Source organism: Mustela nigripes, chromosome 1, assembly GCF_022355385.1.
Source record: "Mustela nigripes isolate SB6536 chromosome 1, MUSNIG.SB6536, whole genome shotgun sequence".
In the NCBI taxonomy this organism is placed as follows: domain Eukaryota; kingdom Metazoa; phylum Chordata; class Mammalia; order Carnivora; family Mustelidae; genus Mustela; species Mustela nigripes.
This window is the reverse complement of record NC_081557.1, coordinates 5,999,638-6,025,407: the sequence shown is the minus strand read 5'-3', so window position 1 is coordinate 6,025,407 and position 25,770 is coordinate 5,999,638. Positions and strand designations below refer to the sequence as shown.

General features: G+C 41.3%; 1 protein-coding gene across 2 annotated transcripts in view; it reads left to right on the top strand.

Moving 5' to 3' along the window:
* PACS1 (phosphofurin acidic cluster sorting protein 1) overlaps window positions 1-25,770 on the top strand; it is a 140,229-nt gene that overhangs the window by 89,335 nt on the left and 25,124 nt on the right. For both annotated transcript variants that reach the window (XM_059401138.1, XM_059401129.1), the window contains exons 2-5: window positions 11,096-11,183; window positions 19,798-19,887; window positions 21,049-21,174; window positions 25,526-25,670. In XM_059401138.1, the coding sequence (XP_059257121.1) occupies window positions 11,096-11,183; window positions 19,798-19,887; window positions 21,049-21,174; window positions 25,526-25,670 (449 nt within the window). The remainder of the gene's footprint in view (window positions 1-11,095; window positions 11,184-19,797; window positions 19,888-21,048; window positions 21,175-25,525; window positions 25,671-25,770) is intronic.

The following is a 25,770-nucleotide window of genomic DNA, read 5'->3' as shown; positions in this document are numbered from 1 at the left end:
GAAATGGGAATGTGAATACCTTGTCATATTCTTGGTTTTAAATTTTTTTTTAATGATTTTATTTATTTGACAGAGAGAGAGATCACAAGTAGAGAAGCAGCTGGGGTTGGGGGGGGGTAGGGGGAAAGCAGGCTCCCTGCTGAGCAGAGAGCCGGATGTGGGGTTCGATCCCAGGACCCTGGGTTCATGACCTGACCCGAAGGCAGAGGCTTTAACCTGAGCCACCCAGGCACCCCTATATTCTTAGTTTTAAAGAAAATATTCTAGGGTCACCTCAGTGCTGCAGTCACTTAAGGGTCTGGCTCTTGGTTTCCCCTCTCTCACTCTCTCTCTCTAACAGATAAATAAATCTTTTTTAAAAAGAAAGAGTTTAATGTTAGTTTTCCATTTTTTCCCTCTGAAACAATTCAGGGAACTTAAAAAATTCTGACTTGAGTCAGTTCCTGTCATGTCCATGCTGTAATATTTATAGTTTGTAAATCAAGCATAGACATTCTTGTTTCATATTAGCCGTGTTTGTCTTAATTTATCTACAGTTTTACAATTTTCTTTGTCTACCATTTCTTTTCCTTTCCTTGATCTTTTAGGACCACTTTCTTATTTTTACAGTTATCCTTAAGAAGTAGCACTAATGTTCAAACCACCTTCCAAGGCACCCACAGCGATTCCCCTTCCTGGGATCGACACTCTTCGGTGATTCCCTCCCACACTGAATAGGGCTGACCTAAACCAGGAGGACATTTGGGAAGTGATGGAGTGTGACTTCTGAGGCTGGGTCATAAAATGCATTGCGCCTTTTGCCTTGCTCTTTCTTGGAACATTCATTGTGTGGGAAAGCCAGCTGCTGTGTCATGAGATTGTGACTCAGCCCCGGGAGAGGAACTGTGGCCACCTGTCAATTGCCAGTACTTGTAAGGAGCCACCTGGGAAGCAGATCCTGCAGCTGTGGGCCAGCTGAATTGCAGCCCTGGCCAACATCCTGACTGCAGCCTCATGAGAAACCCTGAGCCAGGACCATCCAACTCAGATGCTTCCGAATTTCTGACACACAGAAACTGTGAGATAATAAATGTGTATTATCTTAAGTCATTTGCTTTGTTACATAGCAGTAGATAAAGAATACACATTGATGAGAGTCCTTTGCTAGTAAACTGTCAGTTTTTATTTCCTGGCTTTAATTACCCCTCATTTCTAAAATATATTTTATCTGTGCATACAGTACTGTAAGGGGTGAGATAGAGAGCCATCGATGTTTTTATTCAAATAGCCAGTTTTCCAGTACAATTTATTAGTTGAGTAACTCATCTATTTCTTGCATACATTAAATTTTTGTTTATACTTGGGTCTAATTTTGGACTTTGTTCCTTCTGTTGATCTCTTTGTTTATTTTGTTCCCAATACCACGATGTTTTCACTATTTGGGCTTTAGAATACATGTTAATATCCTATTGGATAAAGCCCTTTTCCTTTACTCTATTTTTCCCCAAAGTTTCTTGGCATCTGTCTTCTTCCTCCCTTCCTTCCTCTTTCCTTTCCACCTTCCTTCCCTCCCTCCCTCTCTGTCTCTTTTTTTCCTTTCCTTTCCTTTCCTTTCCTTTTCTTTCTTTCTTTACTATGAAATTTTTTAAACCTACAGAGAAGTAGAGAGAAGGGTCTAATGAACCCCCATGTATATTCATCTCCTAGATTGAACAATTATTATAATTCTTTCTGAAGTATTTTGAAGTTAATTACAAAATCATTTCCCCCTTGAATACTGCAGTGTTCATCTCTACTTACTTTTTAATTATATTTAATTATTGATTATTATTTGCATTAAGGACACTTCTGTATATTTATTTTGATATTTTCATAATGATTCTACTAGTTTTTTGGTTGACTCTCTTGGGCTCTCATACAGTCATATATCTGCAAATGGCAATTGTTCTTCGTCCTCCTTTCAGCATTGATATCATTTCTTTCTTTCTTAAAAAAAATTTTTATTTTATTTATTTATTTTAGAGAGACAGTGAGCATGGTGGGGGGGGCTGGGGGGCATGGGCAGAGGGAGAGGATCTCAGGCAGACTTTGTATGGAGTGCAGAGCCCAATGTGGGGCTCAGTCTCACAACCCTGAGATCTTGAACTGAGTTGAAACCAAGAATGGGATGCTTAACTGCCTAAGCCACCCAGGTGCCCCAGTATCAGTTATTTCTAATTATTTCAGCCAGCTTTCAGGAATAGCAGAGATAGGCCCTTGTATCACTCCTGTCTTCAGAAGGAATACTGTGGTCTCTCATCTTTACTCCTGATGCTATTTATGGGAAGTATGTTGTTTTTTTTTTTAAGATTTTATTTATTTATTTGACAGAGAGATCACAAGTAGGCAGAGAGGCAGGCACAGAGAAGAGGAAGCAGGCTCCCAGCAGAGCAGAGAGCCCGATGCGGGGCTCGATCCCAGGACCCTGGGATCATGACCTGAACCTGAACCGAAGGCAGAGGCTTTAACCCACTGAGCCACCCAGGCGCCCCTGGAAAGTATGTTTTTTAAGTTTATGTTCAGGAAGTATTTTTCTATTGATGTTAAAATTAATTTTTAAATTAAAAAGTTTTTAAGGAATCTCTACACCCAGCATAGGACTTGAACTCACAACCCTGAGATCAAGAGTCCCATGCTCTAAAGACTGAGTCAGCCAGGTGCCCCCAAGGGTCTTTTTTAAAATTAGGAACATAGGGGCGCTTGGGTGGCTCCGTTGGTTGAAAGCAGAACTCTTGGTTTCAACTCAGATCATGATCTCATGAGCTATAAAATCCAGCCTCAGCTCCACACTCAGTGGGGAGTCCTCTTGAAGATTCTCTCCCTTTATCCTTCCCCTGACACACGCTCTCTTACTCACACTTTCTCTAAAATAAAGAAATCTTTTTAAAAAAATAAATAAAATTAGGAATGTATGTTGAATTTATCAAACACCTTTTTAGTATCTCATAAGGTAATTACATTTTTTCCAAAATTATTGTGATAAAATGTATTAACAATCCCCTAATATTCAACCATGCTTGTCTTGGGAGTCTCCCTCAGATATATTTTTGTTTTAATGTATTTTATTGGTTCTTGCCCCTGACTCAGATCACTTATTTTTGGCTGGACCGAAATTTGGAGGGTTTTTGTTTTGTTCTTCCCACACACCTCTTCTGCCTCTATCCCTGAAACACATGGATTAAGGGGCTGTCATATTGAAGGACTATAATTTAAGTGACTAGACGTGTCAGATGCTGATGGTACATAGGGTTTTTTTGAGCAAAGGTTAAGGAAGGCACTCAGCCTTTCTCAACACTTATGATGCACCAGGCTCTGTGCATAGGTACTTTTCACACTTGTTAGTTCACATACTAGTTCTGTTTTACAGATGATAAACTCACATGTAAGTCTGTTCAAAATTACTGAAGGAGCTGCAGACATTAGAATTTCTGTGTGTAGTTTTAGTAGTAGACCCCACCTTCCCCCATATTTAAAGTCCTTTCCCCTCAAGAAGATTGTCATTAAGGAAATTGTAGGAAGGGGGGAAAATGTTATAATCTTGTTGATATGTGCAAGTATTGGTGTTTGTATATATGTAATGTATATGTATATGCATGTGTGTGTGTATATGTACATATATACACACGTATGCATATACATATACATTACATATATACAAATACTAATACTTGCACATATCAACAAGATTGTGTACATATATAATAAATAAATATATATATAATTTTTATATAGTGCCAAAGTAAACGTATGCTAAATAACTGAAAATTAAGGATTTACTTATAAACTTCGTACCTCTGCTTCACAGAAAGTCACATCCTATGGCTAGGGAATAAAACATGCCAAAGCCTATTCCTAGGTTATGTTTTTTGTTTGGGTCTGAGTTTTTTCTCATTCTCTTGTGTTTCCCCATCTGAACAATGCCTAGTTCCATCTGATTTCTTTGTGAGACAGTTATGGACAGGAAGCTTTTATTTGCTTTTCCTTCTTTTTTTAAGATTTTATTTATGTATTTGTCAGAGAGAGAGCAAGCAGAAGCAAGGAGAATAGCAGGCAGAGGCAAAAGCAGGCTCCCCACTGAGCAAGGAGCCCAGTGTGGGACTCGATCCCACAACGCTGGGATCATGACCTGAGCTGAAGGCAGACACTCAACCAGCTGAGCCACCCAAGCATCCCAGGAAGTCTTTTTTCCTTTTACCCAGTCATTGTAAAATCCATTCCTCTCTACATCTCACAAGCCTTTTCATTACTAATGTTGTTTGTTTGTTTGTTTGTTTGTTTGTTTGTTGAGAGAAAGGGCTTTCGTGCCCATGTGCAGGGAAAGGGTCAGAGGGAAAAGGAGAAAGAGAATCCCAAGCAGGCTCCATGTCAGCACAGAGACCTGCCTAGGGCTCGGTCTCACAGCCCTGAGATCGTAACCTAAGCTAAAATCAAGAGTCTGACAATCAACTAACTAAGCCACCCAGATGCCCTGACTTACTAATTTTAAAATAATACTGCCTTAATTCATTGTTTCACAGTCTATGCTATTTTATGTAAAATTATAACTTCAATGTCTACATATTCAAGTAGCTTCTTAAGCAGTAAAATTACACAGCTCAGACATTTAACTTTTGTGTTATTGTCACTGAAGTTCATCCAGACATCTACAAGTGCCCTGTTAAAACTGAAGCAATTGTAAAAATGAAGATTACTCTCACAAAGGAAAACTTTTCCTTAAGTTTTTTTCTTTTGATTTGCTCTTTGTCCTGATAAATGCTTTTGCAGAGAGAAGGTAGAGCTTCTTCTTCCTATATTATGATTAAAGAACTAAAGGGGGGAAAAATTGATTTGTTAATATAACATAGTCATTTCTTCGTAGGAGCAAAAAACATCCAGGTCACTTGTCTTCTGGTCCCAGAAGGACTGTCAGTGTGATTCAGAGGCCAAGTGTGCAGTGTTTTATTCCATCCGGATCTTCATTTCTCCTTTCTTCCATCTTTCCTGTCCAAAATGTGGCCACTTTACTCTTCATTGATACCCTGGTCGAAAGGAGTTTGGGGAGTAGGGGTGGACTATGACTTTTTCTTTTGGCGAGTCTCTCTAGTTCTGCTTGGCATGGAATAAGTTTGAAGCAGCTGTGAAGTACAGGTTGGGAACCATTTGTAGATGACATTTAAAGCTGTTTCTCCTTCATCTTATAGTGAAGCACAAAATAGAATAATTTAGAAGGTTTCAAAAGATTCTTTTTATATCATTCTCTCTCAACTAACTTATCAAGTAGACAGTCTTACTCTCTCAGATTCAGTCAATTGGGATCTAAAGAAAATTTCTTGAGAGAATTTACTTGGGCTCAAATGGTAGGTCCTCACTGAAGCTGTGAGCTAAGGAAGAAGCTCTCTTACGTAATGTAGTACTTAATTTTGTATGCACCATTACATTTGTTAGATAATTGTTTGATATACTTAAATCCTGTCCTCTCAACTAGATTATAAACTGCTCAGAAGCAGAGAATATGCCTCATTTTTCTAAGTACCTTATAGCTTCTAGTGTAGAGCTAAGTACAGTGAAGATATATACAGTAAGTGGTTGATGGAAATCTTGCTGTGCAAAAAGAAAGTCTTTAAGCCAGGTATAGACTCCATCAGTGTTAGCTCCGATGGTCCGAACTGTTGATGAGTGCAGCGAGGGTGTTCTCTTCAAGGGCTTGAGGGCGTATCAAGTGGAAAGGAAATGACTGGGACACAGGGAATGAGAGTAGAGGCCAGGAGGAGCTCCCTCCCTGTTTAGAATGGCAGTTGCATCACTACCTTTATTGGAACAAAGTCAGTCTCCCCAAAAAAGGAGATCAAACACAGACTTAAACAGTGAACAAATAAGAATGATCATGATGACGATGACGGTTGCAAGTGTAGCAGTTACAGCATCTCACCATATGCCAGGCCCTGTTTTGCTTTCCATTCTCTCAATTAAACCGTAGCACATGTTATTAAATAGGCACGGTCATTGTCTTCATTTTATCTGAGAAAATTGAGACACAAAGGTCACCAAAGTTTGCCCAGCAAGGAAAGACAGGGGTGGAATCAGGAAAAGACCAAGATGAAGAAGGAAGAAACACTTTGAGTAATCAGGGGACCTTGATTTGATGTTTCATTGTTTTATTAATGCTAGACTTCACTAGCGTTTCCAAATGGAGTCTTAAAAAATGACAATAAATGAGTCCGATTACCAGTATATTTTCAAAGTGCCTTTGCAGAAGGGAAGATTATTTTGGGGCTGAATAACTTGGGACCCTCCTTTATAAATCCATTGGATTCCAACAATCTTTATGATACACATTATGAGAAGCAGACTGTTGACTTCTTCGAGTTCTAGCACACAGAGGTGCATCTTTCTCTGTCTGGCCTTTCACTGACATACCAGAGGTGGATTCTTGGGGAACCCCAGCCACACGTTCCATTGAAACCTCCTTTGGTTAAAGACCTTTACCTAGAACTGCCCTCTTTTCTCATCCCTAGATGAGGAGACAATAGGGAGGTAGGTACAGAAGAGTCCTCACCCAGTTCACGTGTTGCCAAGGTGGACCATGAAACTGGCTTCCAACCCGCTGTATCACAGAGATTCCTAGTGAGCTTTCTGAAATGCCGAAGTCTAGGAATTTGGTTCTTCAAAGGATCATGAAAAGAATCTTTTTTTCTTTCAACTTTTGAGATATCTTGCCTTCCTTCCATAAGGATGAAAGCTAGGATTTATTGATAAGGCATCACCCTTTAAAATGGACTTTTGGGGGCATCTGGCTGACACGGTCTGAAGAACATGTGACTTTTTTTTTTTTTTAGATTTTATTTATTTGTTACAGAGAGAGGGAGAGAGAGCACAAGCAGGGGGAGAAGCAGGCTCCCCAGTGAGCAAGGAGCCCAATCCCAGTCCCAGCATGGGACTCAATCCCAGGACCCTGGGATCATGACCTGAGCTGTAGGCAGACATCTAACTGACTGAGCCATCCAGGTGTACTGAGCATGCGACTCTTGGTCTTGGGGTCATGAGTTCAAGCCCCACACTGGATATAAAGATTGCAAAAAAATAAATAAACAAACTTTAAATAGATAAAGTAACTTTGGGAATAACACAACTGATTCTCTCAAAAGTATTTGAGAGCTGGGGGATGAACCCTAACACCTGGAGAATCTGTTCACGGTATATCACTTAAAAATACGTTTACCTACATAAATAATGGGGCATGTGGGCGGCTCAGTGGGTTAAACCCTCTGCCTTCGGCTCGGGTCATGGTCCCAGGGTCCTGGGATCGGGCCCCGAATTGGGCTTTTTGCTCAGTGGGGAGCCTGCTTTCCCCTCTTTCTCTGCCTGCCTCTCTGCCTACTTGTGGTCTCTGTCTGTCAAAATAAATAAATATTTAAAAATCTTTTAAAAATATAAGTTTACCTGCATAAATAAGAAATTCAAAAGAAGATACTTATGTAAAATGGAGTTTATTTCTTTCTCACTTAAAGAAATGAAAAATCCTGGGATCGAGCCCCGCGTTGGGCTCTTTGCTCAGCGGAGAGCTTGCTTCCTCCTCTCTCTCTGCCTGCCTTTCTGCCTACTTGTGATCTCTGTCTGTCAAATAAATAAATAAAATCTTAAAAAAAAAAAAAGAAAAAGAAATGAAAATTCTGGAGCTAAATAGTCCACAATTGATACAGTAGCTCCTGCGGTGTCCTCAAGGGTCCTGACTCCTCTCTTTCTAATTTATGTTCCTGACACATGGCTTGAATTATCAAGGTTTCCTCATGGTCCAAGTTCGTTGTAGGAGCTAAAGCCATCGGCCTGCCTTGCATACCAAAAGAAGGTAAAAGGATCTGTCAGGTGAATGGACTCCCTTTAAATAATCTTCCCACAAGTCTTACCTAGTATGTCCACTTACACTGGCCACATTTAGCCATGTGTTCTAACCTAGCTGCAAAAGAAGCTGGAAAGCATGGTCTTTTATGTTAAGAAGCAACATGCTCAGCTGAAAATTGGTGCTGTGTTGCTAAGTAGAAAGGGGGGAATAGATGCTGGATAGGCAATTAGCAGACTCTAGGACACTGGGTAGAACCTTCTTTAAAAAGAAGAAACAGGGCACCTGGGTGGCTCAGTTGGCTAAATGACTGCCTTCCGTTTAGGTCATGACTCTGGAGTCTGGGATTGAGTCCCATGTCAGGCTCCCTGCTTAACAGGGAGTCTGCTTCTCCCTCTGGCCCTTTCCCTGTCATGCTTTCTCTCACTCTCAAATAAATAAATAAAATATTTAAAGAAGAAACAGTTTAGGGGCATCTGGGTGGCTCAGTTGGTTAAGAGTCTTCTTTCAGCTCAGGTCATGATCCCAGGATCCTGAGATCAAGCCCCGTGTCAGGCTTCTTGCTCAGCAGGGAGTTTGCTTCTCTTTCTCCCTCTGCCCCTCTCCCCTGCCCATACTGTCTCACGCCCGTATGCATTCTCTCTCTCTCTCTCAAATAAAATATTTTTTTAAAAAAGTTTTATTGCCGTATTGGCATACAATAAATTGCACATATTTAAAGTGTACAATTTGACAAGTTTTGACATAAATACATACTTGTGAAACCATCACCACAGTTAAGAAAATTAACATATCCGTCACCCCAATATTAGTACCCTTTTGTAATTATCCCTTCCCACCCACTCTGTGTTGGGGTTCTACAGGACCACCCCTGGGTGCGATGATTCCTAAGAAGACTCACAAGACTCAGAATACACAGTCATAGTCACAGCTATGATTTATTTCCTTAGAGGGGTACAAAAGTGAAGTCAGTGAAGAGAGAGGGTACATGGGCAAAACCAGGTGTAAGCTTTCAAGAATTTTCTCCCAGTGAAGTCACACAATATACAGTGAATTGTGACAACTAAGAAATGTTACCAGGGAAGCTCATTAGAGACCTAGTGCCCAGGTTTGTACTGGGTCTGATCAGTTGCGTACCCTCTTCCTAGCACATAGCAAAATTACAGACCACCGGAGAGAAAGTTACACCTGTGGCTTGTACTGTATTTTCTGTTGGACAAGAAGTTTACTACTGGGGATATTGGGTTGGAGTTAGGGTTGAAACAGATTTGTGCCTTTTTTTTTTAAGATTGTATTTTATATTTTTCAGAGTGAGAAAGAGTGAGCAAAGCAGGGGGAGCAGCAGACAGAGGGAGAAGCAGGCTCCCCACTGAGCAAAGAACCCTATGTGAAACTTGATCCCAGGACCCCAGGATCATGACCTGAGCCAAAGGAAGACAGTTAACTGACTGAGCCACCCAGGGGGTCCCACAGATTTGTGTCTTTATATTTGCTCTCTCTAGTGCCTTGCCTCCCATCCTCTCTCAAATTCATTCCATTTAGGCCTTCATCTTCACTCTTCTGTCGAACTGCTCTTGTTTAGGCCCATGTGACTAAATTCAGTCATCTCTTCTCAGTCTTTGTCTTGACCGCGCAGCAGCATTTGATCCAGCCAACCATTCTCTCTTGGCTTCTAGAATATCACATTTACTCGGTGTTCCCCCTGCCTCCCTGGTTCATCCTTCTTGATCACCTCTGCTAGTTCATCACCTTCACTTCTGTCTTTAATGGTGACGTATTCATGAGCTTAACCCCTCTTCTCTTTGTGTACGTCCTCGTTCTATGGATCCTCTCATGCAGCCTTGTGACTTTAAATTCCATTTGTATGCCACACCTGCATATTGATATTTTCAGTCTGGAGACAAACTTGATATCTAACTCTCTACTCAACGTGTCTACTGAGAAGTCAAATAGACAAACTTAGAGTGTCCAAAATTGAAGTCTTAACCTTAAACTCCTCAAACCTGCTTTACCCAGAGTTTTCCCCACCTTTCCAGAGGATCAGGCCAAAAACCCAGGAGCTGACGTGTATCTTCAGTAATATATCCAAAATTCAAACCATTTTTTACCACCTCTGCTGCTGCCATGCTTCTACCACCCTCTAAACCACTAGTCGTCTACTGCTGGCATGATGACAGCTGCCTTCTAACTCAGCTTTTCCCTCCTCGCCTTCACTTTCCTTCTTTCTATCCTTATAGGATGCTAGAACAGCTAGAAGTGGGGTACCTGGGTGGCTCAGTCAGTTAGGCAGCTACCTTCAGCTCAGCTCATGATCTCAGACTCTGTTGTTGGGTTCTCTTGGGAGTAGCTGGGCATGGGAATAGGAATATAATTAATGTCTACTAATAAACTACCAAATGGTTTTCTTGAGTAATTGTATGATTTTACACTCTTACCAGCCACATGGGGGACTTCAGGTTATGCCACATCTTCACCAGCACTTGGAATTCTTAAAACAGGAGTGTGATCAGGGAAGGACCCTTCTGTCTAGGCCTTGGATTCTGTATTTTAACTGCATAAGAAATACTCAACCAATAAAACATAGGGCAACAACAAAACGTAGGATCGGAATCTACCGCAGCCTCTTATGAATTATAACACCTCCAGTCAGAACATCTTGCCAGACTCGGGCATCGTTACCTCAGAACCGTCTTGGACTGTTACAGTCAACTGCGTGTGAGTGTGGGTTTAAGGAGAAATGTATCTTATTTCCTTGGAGCTTTTCTGTTGTATTGAAATATATGTTGAAAATATTTACTTGTAATTAAAATAATTTCTTCTAACTTTCTAACAAATTACCTTGTAGTAACTTAAATTGGGTTCTGGGCTAAGACAGGCGTAAATTTGCATCTTGGCTCGGCCTCTTTTGTGTGATCTTGGTCAAGTTTCTTAATCATTCCGACCTCCTCACACATCCATACCTGCCCTTGGTATACCTACCCTTCTCCCTGCAGAAATTGCTCCCCATGTATCAGAAGTAGAAAAGTGTGTAAGTTTAACTTGAGATAATTGGATATCCACAGCAGTTCGTGGAATATTGTATCTTTTGACAATTCTCAAGTATCAGAATTAAATAGAAGGATGCTCTTTCACTAAAGGCGGACACAGATTGGCATCTGACATTCTTTCTTTAGGTAAAACAGGGTTTCCCCAACATCATCTATCACTTTTCTCCTAAGTTCCTTATGTTTGACTGGATTGTCTTTCTCAAAATTTTTCTAGGCTGTTCAGCTTGACCCTGAAGAAACTTGTCATGCTGAAAGAAATGGACAAAGACCTTAACTCAGTGGTCATTGCTGTGAAGCTACAGGTGAGTTGACCAAGATCGTTTGTTCAGGGTCCAAGGAAGCTGGATAACTTTTTGCCTGCTGTTGGGACTCCAGAAATACTGCTGGGGGCCTGCCTCTTCCCTCCTTCCCTTCCTCCTCAGCCAAGCAAGAAACAATAGTGTAAAATGACTGAGTTCATGAGACCTAGTGAGTCCCAGTTCTGTCTCTTACTTAAACCGCTCAGTTTCTTTAAACCTTAGTTTCTTTATCTGAAAGTTTAAAACTTGGTCCTTCCTGCCTTGCATATCGAACAGGATTAGGCTGACGATCAGGTGATACAGATGCTAAAGTGTATGATAAATGATTCAGAAATTGCTGTGGTGGCCAATGCCTGTTTCAGTGTTACTCTCGGGGTTTCTGGGTCCAAGGAAATGCATGGGTTGAAGAAGCACTTTGGAGGTTTTCTATAAGGTAGAAGAAATTTATAGATTATTGTTTCTGACTTGGCAATGAAAAATTTACTGGAATAATTTAACTTCTGAGTAATCCACCCATTAAAACTGCTTATACTTACTTGGTATCTTCAAGGGACCCAAAATATTAACAAACATTCATACTCTTAAGCATTCCTGAAGTTCAGAAAAGAAGGGAGAACTGCACTGTGGGAATGTTAAGGAATTTACCTGTTGCCAGCTAATTGCCAGGTGGCAGAAGTGGTACTAGAAACTAAAGAGCAAGTAATTTATATATAGTCATCAAACTCCACGATGAGGCCTTCCTTAACTGCTAAGTCCTTTCTAGTGATGACTCCCTAGAGCTCACTGAGATTCTGGAGTTGTTAAATAATGACTGGATTCCTCAACTGACGAGTGGTGTATTTAGTGAATTCTTATTCATTGAAAATAGTGAACTGTATGGTAACGCCCTACCAGCCAGCAGATCGTATTAGCTAGACAGCTGTGGTGCAGCGGTGTATTGTTCCAATACTGGCTTCACCGGACTCCACGTCTATAGCACTCACAGTGCGTGTACAATGCCCTGAGGTCCTCAGCTCTCTTTCTGAGACAAATACAAGATCTTAATTTCGTCCTCAGAACTTAAGGCATTTTAATTACTCCTTATGAATATCTGCATGTCTCACTTTATATTCTGACTCCCTGTTCATCTTTGTACATAATACCTCCCAGTTCTGTGAAACATTCCCAGGCACCCTACGTTGAGAAAGCAAGTATGGGGTAATGATGTGTAAGTAGAGACTTCCAATGTCTTTGCTTCTGTCCCGCTTTTGCACCCATTTCTAGGTCATGGGCCGGGTTCCAGTTTTCAGGAATTGTTGCTTTGCTAAAAGCTGTTGCTTTCCAATGCAAACACTGTTGGTATGGTTTGGAAAGTGCCCCACTGCTTTTGCCATCCCCACAGTCAAATGCCTTTGCCAAAAGAAATAATTTCCTTTTTTTCCTGATTAAATATTTAACATTCTGTAAAATTTAAAATTATACCCCAAAACTATAAATATCCTTAATTTTTTATTGCTTTACTTCCAGGCAGCTGGAAGTAATTACAGATGTTATCACATTCGTTTATCCAGTGACTCGTTTATTCATTTTTTCATTTATTTAATACATTTTTATTGAGCATCTATTATATGCAAATCATTGCTCTACACACAGGGATTACAGCAGTGAGAGGATAAAACAGAGGGAAACATGCACAAAGCCCTTTTTTTAAGATGTATTTATTTATTTGAGAGAGAGTGCATGGGGACGGGTTGGGGGTTGGGGACAGAGGGAGAGCAACTCTCAAGTGGACTTTCTGCTGATTGTGGAGCCTGACGCAGGGGTTGATCTCATAACCCTGAGATCATGATCAACTCATGAGATCATGAGTTGAAATCAAGAGTTGGACACTTAACCAGCTGAGCCTCCTAGGTGCCCCAAACATGCATAAAGCACTTCTGCTTCATTGGGAAGTATGCTCTTGTCTTGAACCAATACTTCTGCAATTCAGTTGTGAAGTAAAATAGCTGCTTTGGGGCGCATGTGGATGGCCTGTCATTTAATTGTCTGACTCTTAATTTCGGCTCAGGTCATGATCTTGGGTCATGAGATGGAGGCCTGCGCCAAGGCTCTGCACTGGACAGGGAGCCTGCTTAATTAAGATTCTCTCTCTCCCGCCCCACCTTCTCATGTGCAGGCGCTCTCTCAAATAAATAAATAGATAAACAAACAAACAAACTGCTTTTTTAATGGAACACCATTTTTAAGTGAAAGCAGACCTCATAAACAAACAAGTTATTCAGACTCAGCTACTTGGAATGTATTTTCTTGAAAATGAGCAAAGTGAACCTATCACTTCAAGGGAAACAACTGAGACATATTTTTGGCCAATGACAAATAAAATTTGATCTTTCAAGTGAAAATTAGAATTTTGTAAAATGTGTTTGTCATTATAAGCTTCACAGCTTCCCATTTTTTAAGGACTTTTCTGAAGAGATCAGTGGTGATAGTAATGATAACAATTTTTTAAATTATATAATAAAAAGTATATAACATTTGAAGCATTGGCCTAACTCAGTGACTCAGTGTTTTCCAAATGACGAATGCATGATGTTACAAAATCATGCTAGGTAAAAGATCCATTCAAAGAACAAAATAGACCAATGGATTGGATTTTTATTTTTAACATTTTATTTTGAGATAATTTTAAATTTGCAGGAGATGCAGGGATAGTACATAGAGTTCTGTATTCCCTTTGCCCAGCTTTTCCCAATGTTAACATCTTTCTTAGCCATGGTACATGTATCAAAACTAAGAAATTACATTGGTTCAATATTATTAATTAAATTAAAAACTTTATTCATGGGCACCTGGGTAGCTCAGTCATTAAGCATCTGCCTTTGGCTCAGGTCATGATCCCAGGGTCCTGGGATCAAGGCCCACATCAGGCTCCCTGCTGATCGGGAAGCCTGCTTCTCCCTCTCTCACTCGCCCTGCTTGTGTTTCCTCTCTCACTGTCTCTCTGTCAAATAAATAAGTAAATAAAATCTTTAAAAAAAAAAAAAAAAAGAAAGGCTATTCAGATTTCCCAATTTTTCTTTTTCTTTTTTTTTTTTTTAATTTATTTGACAGACAAAGATCACAAGTAGGCAGAGAGGCAGGCAGAGAGAGAGGAAGGAAAGCAGGCTCCTCTGTGGAGCAGGGAGCCTGATACGGGGCCCGATCCCAGGACCCTGAGATCACGACCTGAGCCAAAAGCAGAGGCTTTAACCAACTGAGCCACCCAGGCGCCCCAGATTTCCCAGTTTTTCAACTGTTGTCCTTTTTCTGTTAATTTTAATGTATAACAATGTTACAAAAGCCTCCTCCTTTTTTTAACCTCATATCTTCTTGAGTCTAGATTTTTTTTTAAGATTTTATTTATTTATTTGACAGAAATCACAAGTAGGCAGAGAGGCAGGCAGAGAAAAGGTTGGGGGAGGGGGAAGCTTCCCGCTGAGCAGAGAGCCCAACAGGGACTCAATCCCAGGACCCTGAGATCATGACCTGAGCCAAAGGCAAAGGCTTAACCCACTGAGCCACCCAGGCACCCCTGGATTTTTTTCATATACTCAACCAAAATCATATTTTGCAACAACTTGAGTACAGAAGCAGGAAGGGGAATCCTGTTGTCTTATATTAGCCAAACATTAAATAAGTCAATCAAAGAAAGATAATTATCATATGATAATTCCCCTCTGATATGAAGAATTTGAGAGGCAGGGCGAGGGTTAATGGGGTTAAGGAGGAAAAAAATGAAACAAGATGGAATCAGGAGGGAGACAAACCATAAGAGATTCACGAAATGAATTGAGGGTTGCTGGGAGGTAAGGTGGGAGGGATGGGGTGGCTGAGTTATGGACACTGGGGAGGATGTGTGCTATGGTGAGTGCTGTGAAATGTGTAAGGCCCACATCAGGCTCCCTGCTGATCGGGAAGCCTGCTTCTCCCTTTCTCACTCGCCCTGCTTGTGTTTCCTCTCTCACTGTCTCTCTGTCAAATAAATAAGTAAATAAAATCTAAAAAAAAAAAAAAAGAAAGGCTATTCAGATTTCCCAATTTTTCTTTTTCTTTTTTTTTTTTTAATTTATTTGACAGACAAAGATCACAAGTAGGCAGAGAGGCAGGCAGAGAGAGAGGAAGGAAAGCAGGCTTTCACACAAACCTGTACCTCTGAGGCAAAAATACATTATATGTTAATAAAACTAAATTAATTAACCAATTAATTAATTTTTAAAAAGAGAGGCTTATAGAAAGGTATGCTCTCTCCTTCATACTGCAGAAAGGTAATGCCTTCTCCTTCATACTGCTGTTGAGAATGTAAAATGATACAGCCATCTTGGAAACAGACTTGCAGTTCCTGAAAAGGTGTGACATAGTGTTAGTTACCAGATGACCCAACAATTCCACTCCTAGAAGTTACCCAAGAGAAATGAAAACATGGCCATGTAAAATCTTGCACATAAATGCTCATCACAGCATCTATTCATAATACCTAAAAATTTGAAACAAACCAAGTCTATTAACTGAGGAATGGATGTGTAAAAGGTGGTATATCAGTACAATGGGATATTTTTTTAGCAATGAACAAAAATAAAATATATCCATGCTACAACACAGGTGAACCTTGAAAACATTGTGGTAAATGAAAGGCAGGCACAAAAGGCCACATATTGTATGATTCCATGTATATGAAAATGAGAAGATATAAAACCATCATCAAGTAGAGCAGAAAAGTGAAAAGACTTGAGACAATACAGAGTAATTGCCAGGCTGCCTTGTCAGCACACTACTGATTTGGGGTCATGTATTAAGACAGACCAGTTCACCTGATTATATGATTCTCTCTGGGCATGTTTAGCTGGTGCAGTTTGGATTTTTTTTTCAGATTTTATGAATTTATTTGAGAGAGAGAGAGAGCAGGAGCCAGGGGAGGGACAGAGGGTGAGAGAGAAGCAGACTACCTACTGAGAAAGGGCCCTGATGTGGGACTCAGTCCCAGGACCCTGGAATCATGACCTGAGCTGAAGGCAGACACGTAACCGACTGAGCCACCCAGGCGCCCTGCAGTTGGGTTTAAATAGGGTTGTAATTTTTACCAAGTGAATATGGCAGACTAGCAGCAGAGCACAGGAGTTAAGGGTGTGTGCAGATTGCCTATGGCATTTAAGCTGGGTAAGGAGGAAAGATAGACAACAGGACCCTGGGGAAAATTGAAACAATGGAAGCATCCTTGGATTGTAGGCCCTGGTGGGTCTAAAGGATTATTGTTGTTGACAAACCAGAGAAAATGAGCTGAAAAGATAGGTGGTAATCAGAGAGTGGGGAGCATGAAACTGAGATTAGGTATTAGTTGTAATTATTGGTAATGGTAAGATCTGGAGAAAGAACATTTGGGTGAGTAGCTAGAACAAGTGTGAGGACAAAATCATTGGAAAAGAGAGATTAGGGGATTGGGGCAGCCAAGATGTAGGAAAGAGCGTGTATTGAAACCACGGAGAGTTACGGCTGGTGTCCTGCTGGGGAGAAGAACAGTGAATGAGGAGCTAAAATCAGGAAGTGAGCAAGAATGACTACAGGTAAAGATCCCAGCAACAGCAGGGATAGAGGTCAATATGAACTGAGAGCATCAGTCCAGAAAAGGATTTTTAGAGAGATGGAAGGGAGAATGTTCTAGAACTGGTGATGAAAACAAGGAGGACACCTTCCCCATTTCCAGTCCAGCGGTGTGTCCCATAAGAGAAGTCCCCTTCTCTTATGGGAGAAAAACGGCCACCATTTGAGATAGTTACCCAAGAAGCCATGTCTTCGGTGGAGATGAGGTTTCAGCTAGAGGGTTTCTCAGTGGCACTAGACATGGGGTCTGTTTGTGCACAATAGGATGGTCAGCAACAACCTGGCCTCTACCCTCTAGAAATACTTTACACGCACGCCCACACACACCAGTCACAACCACCCAAAATATCTCTAAATATTGCCAAATGTTTCCTACCTCTAGTTGGAACCACTGCTATATATCAACCACATTTTGAATTCTTTCAACATTTCTGAGTTTCATTTTACAGAGATTTTTAAAAATCAAATCAATAAAGTCAGGTGAAAATTTTGTCAAGATTGTTGTTCGTAATAGTGGTTACTATGAAAGTGTTATCTAACAGGTGAGGCAGAATTTCCTTTATTATATTTCACTGGTATGGTACACTATTCTTGTTACAAAAACATTGCGAACTATTGTATTTAGATTTTCCTCTCTGCATTAAATAAAGTTTGCATTTTGTAAAAACAAAATTAGAAATGGATGTAAAACCAAAATATATGTGGGTATTATGGAAGGCACGTATCGCATGGAGTACTGGGTGTGGTACATAAACAGTGAATTTTGGAACACTGAAAAAAATTAAATTAAAAAAAATAATAACTACCACAAAAAAAACCCCACTAAGATTATATATATTTTTTTAATTTTTTTAAAGGGGTACCTGGGTGGCTCAGTGGGTTAAGCCTCTGCCTGGCTTTAAAGATTTTATTTATTTATTTGACAGACAGAGATCACAAGTAGGCAGAGAGGCAGGCAGAGAGAGAGGAAGGGAAGCAGGCTCCCCGCTGAGCAGAGAGCCCCATGTGGTGCTCGGAATCGTGATCAGAGGCTTTAACCCACTGAGCCACCCAGGAACCCCTAAAATTGCAAAATTTTTAAAGGGAAACAGGAGAATATCTGCTCCAACACAGTTAGCAGAGTAACTGAAGTTAGCAGAGTAACTTCACAATCTTAAAGTAGGCAGAGATGTCTTAGCTAGGACCCAGAATACATTAACCATAAAAAAGTAATAAAGTACACTTGATCACAATTAAATACTTCATTAATAGATACCATTAAGAAAATAAGTAGGCAAGAAAATATTTACCATACATATATCTGACAAGTGACTTGTATACATAAAAAAAAAAAAACAGGAGCGCCTGGGTGGCTCAGTGGGTTAAAGCCTCTGCTTTCGGCTCAGGTCATGATCTCAGGGTCCTGGGATCGAGGTCCGCATCGGGCTCTCTGTTCAGCAGGGAGCCTGCTTCCTCCTCTCTCTCTACCTGCCTCTCTGCCTACTTGTGATCTCTGCCTGTCAAATAAATAAATAAATAAAATCTTTAAACAAAACAAAACAAACCTCTTACAACTCAAAAACAAGTTGAACAAACCTGGATGAAAATATTTGACCAGGCCATCTCATAAATGGCAGTATACAAATGATCAGTAAACAAATGGGAAGGTGCTTATCAGTAGTAGTCATCAGGGAAATGCAAATCGCAACCACAGCGATATTCCACTGTCTGTCTCCACTAGAATCCATGAACCGAAGCCTGGTCATACCAAGTGCCGGCGAAGACACGGGGTCACTGGAGCTCTCATACACTGCTGCTGGGGGTGGGCATCATACCAACACTTTGGAAATTGGTCTGGCAGTTTCTCATAAAATTAAACATACATCTACCCTGAAACCCAGCAATTCCTCTCCTAGGTGTTTGCCCAAGAAAAAGTAAAACATATTTTTTTCCCAGACTTGTAACACGAATGGCAGTGTTAGCCATAATAGACAAAAACTAGAAACGACCCAAGTGCGAATGTTCAACAACAGTAGGATGGACAAAGGTGGTGTATTCATAGAACGGGATTCCACTTGGCAGTAAGAAGGAATGAACTACTAATAGATGCGACACCCTATGTGAACCTCAAAAGATGATGTTTAAAGAAGCCCAGCTAAAATAGTGCATACCATATGACCATGTATATGGAATTTTAGAATTGGCAAAACTAACCTATGCTGAAAGAAATCAGAACAGTGCTTACCAGAAAGGGCAGTGTAGAATTGTTCGGGAAGGATCACAGAGTTTTCCTGGAGCAATGAAAATGATAGATGTCCTGAGGCAGTTGTGGCTTGTTACACACATAAATGCATTTATCAGCTCATTGATTCGTATACTGGAGATCTGGGCATTTCACTGTGTTTAAATAATTTTTTTGAAAAATTAATCTATACAAATTTACTGGCATTCCTTAGGCCCTCCTGCTGGTCATTTTTTACACTTTTGGAGTAGTTTGGCCCAACTTTATTTTTAGAGCGAAAAATGCTAGGATAGCTACCCTCTTGTTAGGTTAGAAGGGGTAGGGCTAAAAGGAAAGGTTCCTGGGAAAAATTAAACTGAGACCTGAAAAATGAGTGCCTTAGGTATGTGTAGAAGCATGAATAAGCATCGGGGGGGGGGGGGGGGTGGGAAAAAAAAGGCCCAAAGACAAGACAGTACAGGTGAAGTATCAATTTGAGAGGAAGAAGGGAGGCAGAGTTGAGCATGGGGGCGGGGGGTACTGCTACCTGCCTGGTTCTTCTTCAGGAGAGCTCTACGTGCAAAAATTACTCATTTTTTATGTGAAAACCTTTCATGAACACACAATATAATAACCTGTAAAATCATATCTATGATGTGGCTTGATTTTGATGTGTCTAACAAAAACCAAGGAAGTATTTGGTAAGGATATTGATAGAGTTTAGAAGTTGTTTGCAAACTTAGTATTTCTTTTGGTGTGATTTTTTGATGATATACATTGGGCCTATTTTTTCTTGGTTTTCAGGGTTCAAAAAGGATTCTTCGCTCCAATGAGATCATCCTTCCAGCTAGTGGACTGGTGGAAACAGAACTCCAATTAACCTTTTCCCTCCAGGTGAGAATCTAACTCAATCTTAGGTCACTAATGTCCAGTCTAGTTCCTAAATAGTCGTTTAATCTGGAGACTTGTTTTATCCGAGAGAAGCCGTAGCACAGTGAATTAAAGTCATCCAATGAATTGAGCATTCATTCATCTATAACAAGCCTAGAGGGCCAAAGCAATGACTTAGCCAGCCACAGTGGGGATGCTGAGACCCAAGTTCTTTTCCTTTTCCTTGGATAAGGCTGTTAGCCTACCCATCCTTTCTCAGCCTGCCCTCAGCCCCTTTACCTCTCCGTGGTAATCTGCAGTCCACACCCCAGCTGAATTTGTCCCTTTCAGTCTCACTCTGCTCCCATGTTGTAATCTCAGTTCTTCCCTTCTCCTCCTTATCCCTTTTTAGTATGTCTCTCTCTCATTGTAATCCCAGGAGCCCAGATTGAAGCACATGGAGAAATGCTTGGTCACATGGCAAAGAAAGAGGCAATTTTCTTTTCTTTTCTTTTCTTTTCTTTTCTTTCCTTTTCTCTTCTTTTCTTTTCTTTTCTTTTCTTTTCGAGATTGTATTTATTGGAGAAAGAGTGAGAGAGAAAGAACGAGCTGGGGGGCAGGTGGGGTGGAGGGACCAGGAGAGGGACAATCCGACTCCCCCCTGAGCAGGGAGCCAACAAAGGGCTCAATCCCTGGGTCCCAGGATCATGAACTGAGCCAAAGGCAGCGCTTAGTTGACTGAGCCACCAGAAGGCAGTTTTCTGAATATATGTGTACTGTAGAGCTGCATAGTGAAAGTCAGGCACCAAGCAGAACCAGACCCTGAGCAGCACCTTAATGGTGGTTCATTCACCCCTGCTTCCCAGCCTTGTAAAGCCAGGAGACAGTGAGGCTTGTTGCACTGTGTATCCTCCAGCAGGACCAGAACCCACCAAGACCCAGATGCATTTTTTTTTTTTAAGATTTTATTTATTTATTTGAGAGAGAGAGAGCACAAGCAGGGGGAGGGGCAGAGAAAGAGGGAGAGGCAGGCTTCCACGGAGCAGGGAGCCAGATGTAGGGCTTGATCCCAAAACCTTGGGATCAGGACCTGAGCCAAAGGCAGGCACTCAACCGACTGAGCTACCCAGGTGCCCCAAGACCCAGTTACTTATTAACAGTATTTGACTCTTTTGTACTTGGCAGTATCCTCATTTCCTGAAGCGAGATGCCAACAAGCTACAGATCATGTTGCAAAGGAGAAAGCGCTACAAGAACCGGACCATCCTGGGCTATAAGACCCTGGCTGTGGGACTCATCAACATGGCAGAGGTAAGAAGAACCGTCTCCAGCCCTTAAGTCAGAGAGCCAAGAGAGACACTAGGCCCAGCCAGTTGAGCTCAGCAAACGATCTTCCCAGCCTACTACCTGTGTGTTCTATTTTATTTACAAGTCAGTTCTTTTTTTTTTTTTAAGATTTTATTTATTTATTTGACAGACAGAGATCACAAGTAGGCAGAGAGGCAGGCAGAGAGAGAGAGAGAGAGGAGGAAGCAGGCTCCCTGCTGAGCAGAGAGCCCGATGTGGGGCTCAATCCCAGGACCCTGGGATCATGACCTGAGCCGAAGGCAGAGGCTTTAACCCACTGAGCCACCCAGGCGCCCACAAGTCAGTTCTTTTATTGGAAATTCAGGCTATACCTCAGGAGGTACTTTCTCCCTCACAGAATGTTTTTCTTTCAGTTTAAAAGAAAATTCAAACTTACAGAAAAGTTGTAAGAATAGTATAAAGAACTCCCATATACCCTCCCTTGGATTCTTCAGTGCTAACGTGTTAACCACATTTGCCTTATTTTCCTCTCCCTGTATAATCATTCCTGCATATTCTCTGAACCACTGAGAGTAAGTTGCAGACATGATGCCCTATTACATGTTAATACTACAGTGTGTTAAATTTCCTACACTTGATCTTAGCCAAAAGGCCGAGAAACGATTAATTTCCTAAAAATAAGAATACTCTCCTGTGTGCTCAGCACCGTGCCTGCCCTAAAGATAAGCACATTAACACTGGTACAGGATCACCGTCCTGCCCACAGTCCCCGTTCACGCTGTGCCAAGTGTCTCAGTCATGTCCTTTACAGGCACAGACTTTAATCTAGGATTACATGTTCATTTAGTTGTCGTGCCTTTTTGGTCTTCAGTTTTCAACAGTCCCTCAGATTTCCCTTGTCTTTCATTCCCTTGACTTTTTTTTTTTAAGAGTACAGGCTAAGAAAGAAATAGAGGGAAAGAAAGAATACAGGCTGGTTACCTTAGAGAATATTCCTTAGTTTGGGTTTGTCGGATGTCTTCTGACATTTTTGGCAGAATTACCACAGAAGTAATGCTGTGTTCTTCCCAGTGCACGACAGGCAGTGCTGCACGTCAATTTGTTCCATTTCTGGTGAGGTTAGCTTCTCTTTCTTGATTAAGATGATGTCTGTCAGCATTTCCAGTCCAAACTAATACATTTTTTGTATTTACCAATGAAAAAATATGTGACAAGCAGATGTTTTGTGATGTTTATGTAACAACCTTTTCTCTCCTCATATGTTCACCAACTAAGTTTAGCATCTACTCATGATTCTTGCGTGATTCAATTATTATTTTGATGCTTGCCAGACAGTGACTTTATAATCCCGTCATTCCTGCTGTATCATGAGTTTGCTTTCTGTTGTAAGACAGAGCTTTCTCTTCTTCACCATTTATTGATTGGTTCATTTTTGGTATTAATTATGGACCTATGGATTCCTGTTTAATTCAGGGGTTTAATCTGTAACTGTCATTAGTTATTTTGATGCTGAGATTATCTCAAATTTGGCCAGTGAGAGCCCCTTCAAGCTGGTTCCTATATCTTTCTTTTTATATGTCCCACCATTCTTTATATATTTCTTTACTTTCTGGTACAAAATATCATCTTGTACTTTTCCTGACCCAGTCTTAGAATGAACTGATTCTCTGAAGGGTCCTGTTTCCTTTCAGTGGAGCATGGTATTTAGAAACCAACATGTGGGTACCAGAAGTATTCATTTTCCCAGGTAGGGTGTCATTACTTCTACTCCCTCTCAACAGATAGAACTAGAAAATATATCTCCATATGTGTATATGCCCTCATACATACGTACATACATGCATCATGCCTGTTTCCCTGTCTGTGTCTGTCTGTCCGATCATGAGGTCACGTCCCAATTAATTCCAACCCAACACCATTGGGCTTATTGTAGCCTTTCCCCTTTCCACAGCTCTAATTCCCTCCAACAGAATGAAAGTAGACTTCCATTATCCTCAGTGTGTTTGCTCATTTGTATAGTTCCCTTGTGTGCCAGGTGAATCCTCTCAACCCTGAAACAGGGAAAGAAAAAAGGGGTCCCAAATCAGTTTTACTTTTTATTATGTTTTTAAGCCGAAGCAATGCTTTATTGTGACTATAAAGCACCAATTCAACAAGGCATTGATACTGGGAATTCAAACAAATATCTTCTTGAACAGATATGTATGTAGCAAGCCCACCATTTCAAGTTCTTAAAAACAAGGACTCAAATCAAGAATCAAACAAAGCACGAGGGCAGTTTTTAAAAATTACACATTGTGGCACCTGGCTAATTCAGCCAGTGGAGGCTGCAGTGGTCTTGGGGTTATATATTCACACCCCACGTTGGGTGTAGAGAGCACTCAAATATAAAATGTTAGGGGCGCCTGGGTGGCTCAGTGGATTAAGCCTCTGCCTTCGGCTCAGTCTTGATCTCAGGGTCCTAGGATCGAGCCCTGCATCCGGCTTTCTGCTCAGCAGGGAGCCTGCTTCTCCCTCTCTCTCTGTCTGCCTCTCTGCCTACTTGTGATCTCTCTCTGTCAAAAAAAAAAAAAAAAACCCTTAAAAAAAAATTACACCATCATGAAGGCATATGTGTGTGTGTGTGCGCGCGTCTGTATTCTGTATGTATGTGTATATATATATATATATATATATATAAAATACAGTAACAAGGCTTTCTGATCTATAACTTCCTGCATATTCCTTCAGAAACAAATTAGTATAGATAGCAACCGTAGAGGGAAAAAACGCTTCCTTCTATGGAAATAAAGAGCCGATCTGAAAGTACATCTCTGCAGAAAATCCATTCATTACCCCCTGTGAAAGAAGCTGAATATAGATGGATATCCCCCAAACACAGCAGAGTTTCTGTTTCCAGAGGTTCTGCTCCGGCAGGGGCCGTGACGCACATTCACCTCACACATCACAGTGCGCGTCCCAGCGAAGCCTTAATAAGGTCAAGTGAAGGAGCCTCTGTGAAAAGGGGTGTTGTCATTTCCACCCAAATAACACAAGCTCTCAGGAGCAGAGGAATTCAAAGAAGACTGCTATCTCTCTCCTCTCCTCTTCCCCAAGTTTTCTTGTTTGTAATCTCCCTACATCTGTAACCAAAAGATCATTCAGTTCAGTCCTTTTTCAAGGATTTTGGGAAAGCACTCTGTGAAGAAAATCCCTTTAGTGGGAAGGGGTGTTCAGTCATGTCAAAGATCACTCTCTCTGACAGGCTCCACAAGAAAACTGTCCTGTCTACAAGGTATCCGTGCTCCTCCTGGCTGAGTTCCGGTCAGCCGATGGATTGCCTCCTCTAACCAGTAGGATGGCATTTCATTTGACTGAAATTCTTTACATATACACGTGTATGTATTATGTTTGCAGAGTTTCATCACAGGAAAGGAAATTATGTCATTATGTATTTTTTGATGTCTAAGAGCTCAGTTTGACTATACTACGAAGAGTTGTTCTTTAAATGCTTTGTCTGCAGAGGTTTTACATGATACTTGTAGATTTTCAGAGCAGGCCCCATTTAACTGAAGTCCTGTCAACATGTCAACAGGGATTTTCTATTGATTTCCTGCTCCTGAAAAGCATTAGCTTGCTCCTCAAATCGGGCCACATGAAATAGTTGACATCCATCACAGTCCTGTCTGGAGAATCTGGTGGCTTCCCATTCCCCATGTGGCTGGTGCCAGGAGGCTTTCCCCCCTGTGCAGAGCTCAGCGACTGCCACCTGCCCAGCCCCCGCGCAGCCGGCCCACAAATCAGTTTTAACTTACATCTACTTTACTATGTTGAATAGGAAAATTTTGTGACCTTAATAAATAGAATACATGAGACAGCCCCAGCCCATCTGTCTTTCCTCTTCGTGCTTTGAATCAGTATGAAGGACTGTAGGAAGTGAAGTGTTATGGACACCACAATTCCCCACCTGTGTCAAGCCCTTCCGTTTTCTCAGGTCCTGTAGGTCCTTTTCCCCATTGCTAGGCACCGGTAACTACCGTCTGCAGTCTGGCCCCAACCAGCCAGGAGAACTAGTTCTCTGTCAAGGACTAACACTTAAATGTAGTCCTGGAGATTAGCCATCATTTTAGTCTTGAGTCTTGATCTTCGTTTTTAAGCACAGGGCCTGACCAGTGACTGGGCCTGACCAGGCTGACAATTCGAGTAGGACCTTGAAGGTAAGAGGAGAACAGTAACCTTGGGTTTGAAAGGTAGCGAGAAAGAAAATGTATCAACACAATCCATTCCCATTGGTTTGCACATCCACTTGGATTTATGAAAATAGACGACTCACCTCCCTTAGTAAGGCGTTTGCATTGCTGCCCTTTGGCCTCAGGTGATGCAGCACCCTAGTGAGGGTGCCCTGGTGCTCGGCCTGCACAGCAACGTGAAGGACGTGTCTGTGCCTGTGGCAGAAATAAAGATCTACTCTCTGTCCAGCCAGCCCATTGACCATGAAGGAATCAAGTCCAAGCTGTCTGGTAAGATGTATATAGTATCGGGAGAGCCCTGTGGGTCAAGAACAAGCCCATCATCGGCTCCCCATCCTGGGAAAGCTGAACAAGACAGGCCTAAAACGTT